The sequence below is a fragment of the Sparus aurata genome, chromosome 4 (genome assembly GCF_900880675.1).
Source record: "Sparus aurata chromosome 4, fSpaAur1.1, whole genome shotgun sequence".
In the NCBI taxonomy this organism is placed as follows: domain Eukaryota; kingdom Metazoa; phylum Chordata; class Actinopteri; order Spariformes; family Sparidae; genus Sparus; species Sparus aurata.
Window position 1 is genome coordinate 40623849 of NC_044190.1, and position 14713 is coordinate 40638561.

General features: G+C 47.1%; 2 protein-coding genes across 9 annotated transcripts in view; both read left to right on the plus strand.

Annotated features, from left to right (window-relative positions):
- Positions 1-1524, plus strand: part of LOC115579681 (cyclic nucleotide-gated cation channel beta-1-like) — a 21614-nt gene extending 20090 nt beyond the window's left edge. The window contains exon 24 of the mRNA XM_030413262.1: positions 1431-1524. Coding sequence (XP_030269122.1) covers positions 1431-1524 — 94 coding nt within the window. The remainder of the gene's footprint in view (positions 1-1430) is intronic.
- A 764-nt stretch (positions 1525-2288) lies between these two features.
- Positions 2289-14713, plus strand: part of kifc3 (kinesin family member C3) — a 32438-nt gene continuing 20013 nt past the window's right edge. Inside the window, exons 1-2 of one of the 8 annotated variants that reach the window (XM_030414532.1) lie at positions 2289-3669; positions 12399-12519. In XM_030414532.1, the coding sequence (XP_030270392.1) occupies positions 3406-3669; positions 12399-12519 (385 nt within the window). In that variant the 5' untranslated portion in view covers positions 2289-3405. Of the gene's footprint in view, positions 3670-7506; positions 7790-7841; positions 8074-11448; positions 11567-12398; positions 12520-14713 lie in introns of those variants that run through there. The other 7 variants (XM_030414533.1, XM_030414534.1, XM_030414535.1 and 4 more) reach the window with 7 other exon arrangements.

The following is a 14713-nucleotide window of genomic DNA, read 5'->3' on the forward strand; positions in this document are numbered from 1 at the left end:
CCCTCCTACACACACACACCACACACACACACACACACACCACACACCCACACCTCTCCCTGCACACACACACACACACACACACACACCTCTCCCTGCACACACACACACACACACACACACACCCACACACCTCCCTGCACACACTCACACACACACACACACCACCTCAGATCAGGTTGATGAAACTGAGCAGACATTTTGTGTCTGTGGAGACGCTGCAGAGGAACATGTTTCCTGTAATCTGCAGTAATCTGAGCGTCTTACAGTCACTGACACACCTGATGCCACCTTTCATACGCAGCACACACCTGCAGCACACACCTGCAGCACACACCTGCAGCACACACCTGCAGCAGCACACCTGAGCCTCACACCACCTCACTGTAGAATGAGCAGCACGTCCTCTTCATCAGAACCCTATCACAGTCTGATCTCTGACTCAGCGGGCTCTGTGAGACACTACCGGGTCACAGCTCATGTTTACCTTCTCTGGAACACTTTATTGGGTCATTTGTTATCAGTTACTGTTGGTGTGTTGAGTTGGCAGGTCGGCTGCAGGTGTGAGCAGACGAGGTGTGTTCAGGTGCAGCAGTGTTTGTGGACACACCTGATCCAACCTGAGACGTGACAACTCAACTGAATCCTTCTGACTTTCATGTCCATCAATCAGGCTGCAAGTTGTAATTACTGTCAGCACAAACTGATCAATAGTTTAACCAGAACCGGAACCAGACAAGTTTAGTGTTTCTGCTTTCAGAACAGTTTGTGAGAAATAATCAATGAATCGATTGTTCGTCTCTGGTTCATCTGCCAACAACTTCTCAGATTCCTTCAACCTACAACACAATTCTTGAAACTCCTCCAGAACCTCGTCCAGAACCTTGGACTCTGTGGTTGGACTCTGTGGTTGGACTCTGTGGTTGGACTCTGTGGTTGGACTCTGTGGTTGGACTCTGTGGTTGGACTCTTGGTGTCATGTGACTCTGACTGTTTTGATCCTGAGTGTGAAGCGAGCGTGTCCTGCTGTGACTCCGCCCCCCTCATTAGGACCCTGAAAGTGGTCGTTGGACCGTAAACGTCCCCTTTTGTTCCTGCAGAACCGCCTCCAGAAACAGCTCTGTTTTACAGTACGCTCTGAGGGCGGGTCAGCTGTGTACAGTGAGGTCCTGAACGGGTCCGTGCGTCTCCATTCACCGGCTGTGATTCAGACTGTCAGCTCCTCTCAGTCCGGTTCCCAGGAGGCCCGGCTGTCACATATCCAGGATGGCCCGGTCCAGGTTTCCAGGACACTGAGCAATGAGGTCAACTGTGACCCGGAGGACACGTGTTGTAGTGAGACTCTGGTCCAAATCGTCCAAGTTAAACAGAAAACAGTTTGTAAAAGACATGTGAACCTGATCTGACACCTGGTTCTGATCCGAGTGCAGTCTGGGTCCAGCTGAGCGCCTCCTCAGCGCTCTACGGTTAAACAAGCAGTTCACCTCAGTCATCATCTCCTCCGTCCACGCTGGTGACACCTGACTCACCTGGTCGAGCTCTCCACCCGTCCGTGTGATTGGTTGATGGACGGTTACAGACCGACGTCTCAGCCAATCACCTTCCACGTATTTTTAAAGTGCTTTCCCTTTTTCAGACACTTCTCTAGGCTTCCTCTCAGACAGATTTGTGAAACTTGTGTCAGGTTAGTGATTCTCTCCCTCGACATGCGACCGAGCTCCTCTTCAGACGAGGTGCCCGCTAACACTTCAAGATGTCGGCTTGATAAAGATGTAAATAAAGTCTTTTCAAATTAATTCTGCAACTCTGTTTTACTGCTAAGCTCCAGAAATGTTTGGACTTCAGAACTGCCCGTGACTCTCACCAGCGCGGAGGGAGGAGAGGTGACTGGGTTTAGATTTGGAGGTGAACTGTTCTTCTTAAGTTTGGGACTGAAAGCAACTTTGATCAGGCAGATCAAATTTTATCCAGATGCATTATGGGAAATGTAGGATCCAGTGATTCTGAAGTTTGACAGGACGTCTGGTTCTGTTCAGGACTTAATAGAAGTTATTAAATGTAAATCTGTAGAATATGAACTTTTACATAAGTGCATCATCATCATCATCATCAGTGTTACATCATCGGCGAGCGGCGAGTTTCATCCTGCAGCACCAACAGATGGTCGGGGAGAGGGAGGGGCGAGCGAGGTGCACTCAGAGCGGAGGCCTCTCTCTCTCTGTGGCGGTCACTGATGGAGGTGAAACGCTGACCCGCCGCCGCTTTAATCTGTTTGAGTGTCCCAGAGGATAACGGGACAGAGCGAGACGAGCGTGACGGGTCGTTACAGTTCTGTTCTGGAGCCGCTGCTCGTCCAATCAGAACGCAGCATCCACTAACGAGCTAACGAACCAGAAAGAGGAACGAGACAAAACTCCAGGAGGACGACAGCCGAGCGAACATGGAGGAAACTTGACGGACTCCACAGAGGATCTGGATCGAACTCCTGGACGCCTCAGAGAGTTTTCTTGTTTTCTTCTTCGTGGATTCTCAGATCGGATGTTTCCTGATTGATCACTTTGAATCGATGCTTCTGTAGTGACGTAGAGAAACTGAAACATCTCAACAGAAACGCAGCTGAAGTTTGTTGTACAGCTCAAATGTTTCAGCTCGATTCTTACAAAACTGTTTTTATCTGACGAGGAGATAAAAGGAGTCATTCATCTTCTGTTCTGTAGATCAGTTTTTTAAAAGTCTGAGTCGTTGTTTTCAGTCAGACAAATCAAAATCCAGCTGAAATAGATTCAGTTCTTATTTTCTGGGTTAGCTTTCAGGGTTCAGACTCAGTTTCTAGAAGCAGACTTTATCTCAGTCTGCACATGAGTTTGCTCCGGTGAGAGTTTTGTGGATTCACTCTGAACTTGGACTCGTCTCCGCAGCTGAGCGGAGACTCGGAGGGTTAAACTGACGTGAAGACGTCGCTGCACTGAGCGTCTTGAGTTACGCAGAGAAACTGAAGCAGCCTCCTGCCGGCTCTGGTTACCTGTCAGGTAACTGTGGACGTGACGACGGCAGCAGGGAGGACGGGACAAGGTTCAGGTTTTTATCAGCTCCGTGGAAATCTAACGTCGACTGTGAAGGGGCGGGATTCAGGACAGAGGTGAAGCAGGTGACATACAACAGCAAAGAGAGAGAGGGAGAGGATTATACAGACTGAACGCAGCAGCAGCAGGATTAAAACTGGGCTGATGAGTTTGTTCAGCTCGGAGGAAGAATTGAATTCAGACAGACTCTGAGGATGTGACCTGGTCACCTGCAGCCGCTCTCACCTGGACCGGACGGATACGATGAAGCTGAACGTCCTCCTCAAACAACCTTCGGTCTGAGCGGTTACGTGGAGCTGATCCGGACCCGTGGGCCGGGGTCATGTACGTCCTGTGCACCCTGGCCGTCCTGACCCTCCACAGCCTCCTCAGGAGCTGGAACAACAAGGCCGTGGAGCCCAGCCGGAGCTCCAGGGCTGCGGGGCAGCAGGGGCCCGAGGATGGAGCTGTTCCTGAGGCCCGGGGAGGTGGAGACGACCCGGTGAAGAGTTCGGACCGCAGAGGACCGAGGAGCGGCAGAGCTGAAGGGAAGCGGCGGCGAGGAGGCGGCATGCGTAACATACCTGACAGCAGGAAGAGAGTTCAGGTGAGGAGATGCACATCAGGTTTCCTCAACTTCAAATCTGAGCAGAGCTGCTTTACATATCCTGTCAGCAGCAACACGACGAGGTGTGCACGTCCTGATGACACGTTCTGCTGCTCAGTAGATGATTATCACAGGTGTCCAGGACTCGCCTGCAGGAGAAGTCTGTTTGTCATGATGTACTTTAAGTTTAACGGCTCTCACACAGAACCGTCTGCTAATCATTTTAAATAAATGTTTCTGAACAGAGCTTTAACAACACGTCGTCTGGAGGAAGCTCGTCTGTTGTCTCTGTTAAAATGTCGAGTGTTGCAGGAAATGGAAACATTATAACGACAGATTCATCCTGATGTCACGTGACAGTAAGTTACAGAAACACTGAGGGAAAAGTACTTTTACTCGAGTATTCATCAGTAACACTGAATCCTGGATCACATGTTTGGGTGTCAAAGCTCTGAGAAGACGTTACACACAGTAACAACACAGCTTCTTCTCTCACTGGTTCATTAAACCAGGACACAAACCGTCTTAATTAAAGGTCGAGGAGAAGAAGAGTTTCTACATCAGAGCTCAGACGATGAGACGATGCTGGCTGTTGACCAATCAGAGGCCTGCAGTGTTTTCATTCAGTGTGTTGTGCAGTGAGTGATTCGTGCTCGTTTCTGTTGTTGTGTCATCAGTCTGATGGGAGACGATGACGGGAGGAGAGCCGTCAGCTCGTCTGCTCCAACAATCTGTGTTTCTGAGCACGCCGGCCATTAAACGCTGTAGTTTAACTTTGTCGCTCTTCGTGAGTCTCGTGCTGCTTTCTTTGGTTACACACAGATTTTGTAACCAGCTGCTGGAGTCAAACATATACAGTGTAAAGAGGAAGAAGGTCAGTACAGTGGAAACACTGAAGGACGTTAAAGGATCTTCTGTGGTCACGCTCGTCTCCTGATTCTGACAGAAGCTTCAGTGTCTGAACACACAAAACATCAACTTGTCTCTGATAGAATGATAATAAACGTTATCAGCCGTGACCGTCGCAGTAAACAAACACTAAACTTTAAACATTAAACTTCATTGGAAGTTCAATCGTTTTATGCTGCTCTCTGATTGGTCGACAGCTCTCTGCTGACGTCTAACAGAGTTCAGGTCGACAGTTTCTAATTAACCTGCAGGTAACCATGGCAACAGGTGTACTGTCTGTGATTCAATTTTGCAGCTACAATCTGTCAGAGCACAAGAAACCAATCCACCTTCATCAAAAATCCACATCCTGATTTGTGTGTCTTTCCTTTTGATTGATTGATTGATTGATTGATTGATTGATTGATTTTACAGCAGACATAGATCAGTTATCAGGCTGATGTTCTGCATTCATCAGATTGTCAGAGTTGGAGTTTTTTGTGAGTGAAAAATGTAAATACTGAAGTAAAGTTGTTCTGGAGTTAGTTGTCGGATTCCTTCGCTGCTTATTCTCCACTAAGATTTGTTTTCTTCCTGTTCATCAGTTCCAATTGTCATTTATCAGCTCCTGATTATTGATTATCGGTATCAGACTCTCAGACAACAGGGAACATGTTTGGTGCTGACGGTCTGAGTCCACAGACATCTGGACTCAACACTGAGGTAGAACTGAACTAGAGATTTAGATCCGCCTGGAATCAGTCGATCCAGTTTGAACCAAATTCAGTGGATGAAGTAGTTTTTGTACAGAACCACTTCGATCATGAACATCAGGATTCGTTCATTAGAATCAAACATATAAACACTCTGGAGAACAGGTGAGACGTTCACGTGCATTTTGTCTTCATGGGAACTTTAGGAGTCGTGTGTTCGGGTTTAATCCGATGTGTTCTGGTTCCTGGAGGAATGTGATCACATGACGTGAAACATTAAAATCCTGTGACATGTCTGTGGGTCAGATCACAGTTATGTAACCAGATTCATCCTCTGCCGTTAATCTGAGCTCTGACAGGAGGTCCGGCTCTCCTGCAGCACACAGACTGTTCTGATCAGATGTTCTGAGCGAGCCCGTCCACAGTGTGTCAGCTGTGTGACGTCGTCCCGTCTTCAGAGATAATAAGATGCAGCAGCTTCCTCTGTTTTAGACCCTCCGGCTCTCCGTCCAATCAGACGGCTTGTTATTGGTCAACAGCACAAACGTGTCTGATCACCAAAGTTAAATTTGACCTGAGTGGAGCTGCAGGTCGACTGAGTGGCTCCGGTTCTGACCCACCTTCCTCCGGGACGTTTTGGTTCTCAGTGTCTCTGACTGTTTTGTTCTTGGCTTTTTGTCCCTCAGTCCCACCTGTAGATGCAGGAAGTGAGTTTGTTATATCAGCACTTATGTTATATGAGCATTTAGTATTTGACCTCCTTTGAACACAGTCATAAAACCAATAAACCTCTGAAACAGGACCGTAAAGTCCAGATTCTGCAGCGGCTGGATGATCCATTCATCTTCTGATCCGATGTTCATAGTTCTGAAGTGTCAGTGTGATAATTATCTGTTCTAACATTTCTTCAGAAGTTGAATGATAACCTTCTCCTGAGTGAGAATCAGCTGCAGCATCACGGCTACAAACACTGAAGTAATCTGATACTGCGGCTCAGAGGTCGAGGCAGCGTCTGGTTATCTGAAGGTTGCTGGTTCAATTCCCCTGGTCTGCACGTCAAACTGTCCTTGGGCAAGATACTGAACCCAGACTGCTCCTGGTGTGCTGGTCGGCAGCATCACTGTGTGAATGAACTGTCAGTCACACTGATAAATGTATATTTATCTGCTCCTGCTATAAGGAGAATCAATAAAATGATAAACAGAAGAATATACAGTGTAAATGATCTGCCCACTTTACAACAGCTCCACCTAGTGGTGACTGCTTACAGCCACTGGGGATGTTTTTATTATTATTATAATATTGGATATAAATATGGATTTCTATTGTGAAGCTAAAAACAGATTTCAACTCTCCTCCATCAGCTTCCGGGTCGGGGAAGTCCCGACGCGACGATTACCGAGTGCGGTTAGAAATGCTCAATTCCGTTCTTTTCCCTGTCCGCTCTCGATAATAACTGTTATAAACTGGCAGGTAAGACACATATGAACTTTGATTGCTTTTCCATGGAGTCATAATCATACATTTTCATCCATGAGCCGCGGAACTCTACTGCACTCGGTAATCGACTCGTCGGGACTTCCCGTCAACAGGAAGCTGCTGCAGAAGAGTGGTAAATTTAGTCAGCTTTTCAGTAGAAATCCAGCTAAGCTAGCGGAGGTTAGATGCCCCAGACTATGTGCTGAGACCCTATTTGTACTGTTGCTGAAGTTTGGTGCTGTTCTGAGCATTATTTGTGGCTTTTTGGTGGCGGTTTATATTTGGATCCATTTACTGCAGTGTATTGTTGTCGTGCGGTCGTTTCTGAGGTTGATAAAACTCCGTAAATTAGCGGTCTGCTAACTTGATCTCTCCAGAGGGAGTCTAACACAGTTTCACGGTGTGTTGGACCATGGATTAAATTTACACCGGAATATCCCTTTAATGTTTGAATCAGCAGTTGAGACTGAAGCTTCACATGAATCCTAGAAAATAAACAAGAAGCAGAAACAACAAACAGAGCAAATCATAAACAATGACACCAATAAACTAAATATAAAGATATAAAGACTAAAACATCAGTGCAGACATTTTACAGAACAAAAGATCGAGAACATGATCATGAAAATATGTTTTGTTCTGGCTCAAAATTCTGCTGTTTTAGTCAAATGTATCTCACACACACACACACACACACACACACACACACACACACACACACACACACACACACTCTCAGGGCTGTCGGGGGGAGGAGCAGCTCCTCACGCTTCAGTTGATGCTGAAATATTTATCCGTCGACTGGATGAAGGGGAGGGGGGTCTGATGCTGCTGTGCTGTTGCTAGGGGAACAGAGAGGGAGGAAGCTGTGTGTGTGTGTGTGTGTGTGCGTGTGTGTGTGTGTGTGTGTGTGTGTGTGTGTGTGTGGAGGGGGTCGGCGGGTGGTGGTGACACTGATCCTGCTGCTGTGTGTCGGTGTGACGCTGCAGAGAGGAAGAGGATGCGGCGATGATGGAGACGGCGAGGCCGCAGGGAGGGAGGTAAGATCGGAGCGGTGGGTCGGACACAAAGAGGGAGAGACGGAGGGACGGAGGGACGGAGGGATGGAGGGACGGAGGGAAAGAGAGGCTGCAGAGGGAAACAGACATGTTGAATGTAGACGGAGAGGTTAATCCACTGAGATGGAGGTCTGACTGTAACCTGATGCAGAGACTCGTGTTTCCACTGATGACCTGATTCCACGTCGTGTGTTCGGCTGCAGGAGCTTCATTTATTTCATCCTTGTGGATTCTCTCGCTCGTCCTGATAATCCTCCTTTTGTCTGGTAACGTTTTCACGCCGTTCTGCATTCGACCTCCTGTGATTATCAGCCTCGGTCCCACAAGTGCGAGTCTTTTCTGTCTCTCTGAAGCTGATTTGTTCCCTCCAGAGCAGATTTTATGCTTTAATTACGTTAGAGGGAGGTTCTGCTCTGTGGAGGTTCTGCTCAGTGGATGTCAGAACCAGTCAGACCCAGAACAGACTGGATGTTCACCTCCAGACGCTGCAGGTGAAGGAGGAGAAGCTGCTCATGTCAGCCTGGTTTTCTTTACATGCAAACACATTTTTATTTTATTGATGCAACATTTGACACTGTGAGGTCATCAGGCAGCTCAGGTGTCTCACAGGTCCCATCTGTCATGGCAGGTGTGGGCGGAGCTACACTCAGGTATTTTTAGCTGCACCAGGTCTCAAAGTGTGACAAATTCATTGACTTCATTCAGTTATTGTAATAAATTGTGAAACGGTGAAAACCTGCAGCGGATCTGAAGAGTCAGGTGTGTGTGTGTGTGTGTGTGTGTGTGTGTGTGTGTGTGTGTGTGTGTGTGTGTGTGTGTGTGTGTGTGTGTGTGTGTGTGTGTGTGTCTGTGTGTGTGTGTGTGTGTCTGTGTCTGTGTGTGTGTGTCTGTGTCTGTGTCTGTGTGTGTGTGTGTGTGTCTGTGTGTGTGTGTCTGTGTGTGTGTCTGTGTGTGTGTGGACAGTGTTTGACTCTGAGCACATGGAGACTGAAAGAAAACAGTAAGATGTTATTTGACCCAGTTTGGAGCAGGAGGAGGTTCAGAATATTTCAGTCTGTATTGTTTCGGTGGACTTGCGTTGAAGACCAGCAGTAAGGTGCAGTAATTAAACCTCCACCAGGAGGCGTTGTGTTTCTCTACAGAACTGACGTTTATGTTTAATCTGTGAAATATGGCAGCATGTCACCACAGAAACGGACAGCTGCTGGTCTTTGCTGGCTATCCTTGGCTGCAGCTAGCTACACTTAGCTAATTAGCTCAATTAGCCGTGGAGCTTGTAGCCTAGTCGAGTCTGCCTGTGTTGATGGGTGGTGTATGTTTACGGCCAGGCTGGACACCAGACAGGGACTGAACCCAGAGACAGACGGAGGTCAGAGTGAGGACAGAGGACACACTACAGAGGCGATTTACACTACAGAGGCGATTTACACTACAGAGGCGATTTACACTACAGAGGCGAATTACACTACAGAGGTGATTTACACTACAGAGGCGATTTACACTACAGAGGTGATTTACACTACAGAGGCGATTTACACTACAGAGGTGATTTACACTACAGAGGCGAATTACACTACAGAGGTGATTTACACTACAGAGGCGATTTACACTACAGAGGCGATTTACACTACAGAGGCGAATTACACTACAGAGGCGATTTACAGCAGCTCTGAGCAGGACTATGACTCCGGAGACAGAAGACACATCAGGAGAGGACAGAGAGAGAGTCTGATGACATCATCAGCATGTAGAGACAGAATATTCTCACATGTTACTGTGAAGACGATGGAAGGTTGGATTTTTCTGTTTATAATAAAAATAGGGGTCAAAATATTTCCTTTCTTCACATTTATGAGTTCATGTTGTTGATTATTAGACTCAGTAGTGAACTGAAGCTGCAGGCTGTCAGACTGTCACCTCTGAGAGACAGAGGCTGTGAGGAGCTAGCTGCTAGCATGCTAACTGCAGTAGAAACCTCTGTAACGCAGAACAGAGACGACTGTGACATCATCACTGGTGTTTCTTCATATTATTTGAATGTTTTAAACAAATTCCAACCAGATCATACAAACAGGCAAAGATGAGCTGACGTCAGTGAGTGACTCTACCTCTGTGTCTCTGTGACGGACCGTACCTGATCCAGAGTCAGTGTCGAGGCGTGTAGTCAGACGCCTCTGTTGGACCGTGGAGGTGTCAGACGGCAGCAGATGTCTGTGTGGCTCCCAGCTGCTCTACAGACAGGAAACACACACACAGACGGACGGCTGCTGGTTGGAAACTGTGGATGGAAAAAACACGTCGTTCCGTGTGTGTGTGTGTGTGTGTGTGTGTGTGTGTGTGTGTGTGTGTGTGTGGCATGCCAGCATCTTACTCCTTAATCCACTCTATTAGCCTGAGAGCTAACGTCATGCTAGCACTGCTATATAACTTCCCAGCATGTGAACAGCAGCACCAGCTAGCAGCCATGTCACCGTCCACAAATCAATACGAAGGTGTTCAGAACAGGTGATCATGTGTGATGTCACAGGGACGCTGTCGGCTCCTTCCTGCTGCTGGTTTGGTGCAGGCGCCATCTTGTGGTGATCAGAGGACAATACAGGAAGTAGTTGTAATGATGTGCATTAATACAGATTTAATTGTCACCCTGCAGCCAGTTGGACTCGAGTATTTGCCGACATCACGGTGTCGGTATGTAGGACCGGTCTGTGTCAACGCGCTCGCCATCGTCGAGACGGTTTGATGCCGATTCCTCAGCTTCGTTATCGGATCCTGGAGGAGTCACACTCTTCTTCCCTTATTACGATTAATCACTGCGTTTCAGACACAGACCGGCTCGTCAGACGTAGTGTTGTCAGAAATATTGATTTGTATCGATTTAATATTGATTCTGAATCCTTGAAACTGTGTTGATACTTGTCTTCTGCAGTATCGATGAACAGGAAGCAGCTGCAGCGTCTCACTTCTCTGTGAGCTGACTAACGTTTCTAACGGTGGGACAAAATAAATATTGAGTCGATGACGAGTATAATATTTAATCTTTGTTCTTCACTACGAGCTTATTGTCGCGTTATTGTGTTAATATAATTTTAATGAAAGATCTAAAATTTTATGCCCTCAATTCCTGGTTGATTTTCTGTGTTGTATTGCACATGAGAGCAAATATCAATATTTTTTTATATATCGTTTCAAAGACAGAAACCCGACAGTGTCGACGTTAACGGGCCGACCTCGCTGGTTCTGCCCGACTTGCTTTTCTGAGGTTTTCTGTAGCAACTGTGTGTGATCACAACCTGAAGGTGACTGCTGGTGTTACAGGTGTACCTAATAATGTGTGTTTATTCTTAGTGTCAGCTGGTGAATGTTAGAGAGTGAGAGTTTGAGTCATTCATGAAGCTCTGATAGTAAACAGGACTGAACCTGCCTCTGTGGTCGGTGGAGGGTTAACGAGGACATCTGCTGCGAGGATTAACAGATTACACATGAGTTCATCCTGACCCTCAGCTGCTCTGACATCAGATGTGTATAATCCTGTCAGAGGACTGCAGGTGTGTTACCTGGCTCCAGGTCAGTGTGTGTGTGCAGCAGCTCACTGGTTCTGTTGCTCAGCCGACTGGTACCAGTTGAGACGTGTGAGCATGTGAGCGGGCAGCAGGCGGCATGCTGGGCTGGGTGGGAGCTCTGATCAATAAGAGCTGGCTGGACAGAGAGCGCCATGTCCACCTGTCAGAGAGGAAACCTCCCTGTGGACGTGGACGCCAGGTAAGAGCACAGCAGCAGGGTCAGGTCAGAGGCTGTCGTCTGATTGGTGGGATCCACAGGTGAGACTGCTAAAGACCTGAAGAGTTGCAGAGTCAGCGGAGGTTCATGTAAACAGAGACTGGCTCACCTGTCTGCCTGTGTAGATGGGCTGTACTCTGACACAGCAGTGCTGTAAGCTAAATGCTAACAGCATGCTAACCTGCTCAAAGTGACAGAGCTAACATGCTAATATTTAGCAGGTGTAATGTCGACAACCTTCAGCATATTGAAACAGCTTTGCCATCAGAGCTGCAGGTGATGCAGCTGTTAGCCAAGTGGGCTAACCCGACCCGGGCCTGTCAGCTGGCTCTGATCCGGAGCAGGTCGGCCTGAGGTTGGTGTGCCGGTGCGAAGCAGAACTAAAGTTAACCAGTGTAAACATTAACTGCATGTCTCAGTGCACATTTCACCCTGAGCTAGCATGAGCTCAGTGTAGATCGTACAGCGCTGCGCCGAGGTCGACCCGGGTCTGAGAGACGTGATGACTCGTCCTTCTTTTTCGTTCTCTTGGTTTACATCAGGAAGCGTTCTGTAAATCACAGCTGTCAGAGGGGCTGATGGGACGCTGTCGGGGGGTCGGACACACAGGGAGAAGTTCTGTCGGGCTGCGATCCACATGATACTGGTTCAGTGGTTTGAGTCCGAACATGAAGAAAAATATCAAATATTACAAAATAGTTAAACTACTAAAACAACTTGACTGTATTTCCTGTTTTATTCCGAAAAGCACCGGTCTAATGTTCTCTTCTTCCTGTGTGTGTGTGTGTGTGTGTGTGTGTGTGTGTGTGTGCAGCCGGTCCAGCGGTCCAGCGCTCTGCTCAGCCCGGCGGTCATGTTCAGCACAAGAAAAACCTGGGACCTTAGCCACGCCCCCTGCCTGCAGGAGTTCTGGAAGAAAGACCTCTCATTGGACGGTGAGTCGCACGTCTGTCACAGGAGAGGAAACACCAGCGTGGCTGCATTTTTGTGTGTGTGTGTGTGTGTGTGTGTGTTGAGTCATACCTGTTAGTAATGAATGGAGCTGGACAGTGAGAGGAGACCTGTGTGTGTGTGTGTGTGTGTGTGTGTGTGTGTGTGTGTGTGTGTGTGTGTGTGTGTGTGTGTGTGTGTGTGTGTGTGTCGGGGACGACCAGGTGAGCTGAAACGATCGTTTTCTTTCTTTATTTGTGTGTGTGTGTGTTTGTGTGTTTGTGTCTCAGCTGATCCAGTGTCAGTCTCAGGAGAGGATCAGGTTGAACACTGCGGCTCTTGTGAGGCAGACACAGTTTTCCTCACGTTGTGTTTCCTCTTTTATTCCCTGTGAATCTGCTCAGTGTTTACAGACGTTCAGGTCGGTGTGATACCTCGTCATGACTGAAGTCTTTCTGGAACAAACATGTTGAACTTTTCTCTGCTGTCAGTTTGTCAGACGAGGTGATTTTCTTCCGTTTTCACAGTAAACTCTCTTTGGACTGTTGATCAAATGATTTGATTCTGAGTGTTAACGGAGCTCTAATTGATGATTTATGTTAAATATCAGTCTCATACTTGTCGTGGATTATTAATTAATGGATGCAGGACGCAGCGACGGCAACATGCCGAATTTACAAGAAGGCCCAAATAATTAAGACTTTGTCAGGAAGAGCGCTTCACAAAGTTCATAAAGTTTCTTCTGACTCACTAAATTGATGGATTTTATAATGGAGTCTGGTGCAGAACAGAACAGCTGTGGTGAAGCTGGAGTTGTGATTTAAAACATCAGACGTCTCCATCAGCTCGTCTGCTGTGATCTCAGTCTGCAGCAGAGAACACGTCACTAACTGATCTCAGACCAGATTTACAGCCTCAGCGTGCCGTCCAGCTCGTGCACGCTAACGCTGTTAGCTCAGCAGCTGCAGAGAAGACTTCATCTTGATAAACAGAGTAAATAATTTATTTTTAAATCAGTTTGTGGTCTCGGGGCTCCTGCAGACTTGGATTAGCAGCTGTAGGTGGATCAGCAGATAACGACTGAGGGTGCGTTCACAATCTTCTACTGTCAGTAGTTCTGCAGCTGCCTGTAAGAAGGACAAACTGCAGCCTGTGTTCCACCGTTAGAACATGTTGGTGTCCAACATGACGCCTGCCTTTCAGTCTGATACCAACATATTGATTATTTTACTCTCTGACCTTTTTATCAACTATGAAATGAAGCTCAAACTGAAACGGAACACAAACAGCTGCTCGATATTTTAGTCTTAGTAAAAGATGATGTGAATGATTTAAATCAGCAGAAATCTAATCGGGTTGCTGCTCAACTTAAAGCTTCATCATCGGGCCTTCATCAGCACCGATAGTTACTGATTATTGATTATTTCTGATCAGACGACAAAGTGACGTCTTCAGGCTGTTTGATAAGACACAGTAGAAGAAGAACAGACGCAGCTCTCTGAAGAGTTTGACTGAAAAAAACATGAATTATAGAAAGTCTGTGTGTGTGTGTTTGTATTGCTATGCTTGTGTGGACCTTGAAATCCCACCTTTCTTGTGAGGACATTTCGCCTGGTCGTCAAAAAGAAAAGTGTGTGTGTGTGTGTTTTCATCAGAGTCAACATTCACACTGTCATCTACAAAAAGCAAACGCAGCATTTTGTCCTGCGTGTGTGTTTATAATCCAGTCTTACAGTCTGTCAGCGTGTCGCTTCGGGTCAGAACAGTATTTAGTTTAAAATGGGTTTCTGCTCAGTCTGAGTCCACGTGTGTGTGTGTGTGTGTGTGTGTGTGTGTGTGTGTGTGTGTGTGTGTGTGTGTGTGTGTGTGTGTGTGTGTGTGTGTTGGCAAAATCTGAGCATTAAAGAGACTTACCACACACACAGAGTGCAGATTGTTCTCAAGTTGATCAGATTTGAGGCCTCGTAGAAAACTTGTGACCACACACACTCTCTCACACACTCTCTCACACACTCTCACTCTCTCTCACACACACATGCAGGTTAATGTGTCAGCAGCCGTTATCACCTGTCATCTGGTCGGACTGGTTTCTGTGGTATTCAGGAGGAGTGCAGGTTTTACTGGGGAACAGGAGGAGGGTCGAGTCAGGAGCAGACTTCAGGTTTTATTTGTGTCTTCGTTCTCTGACCTCATTAATAA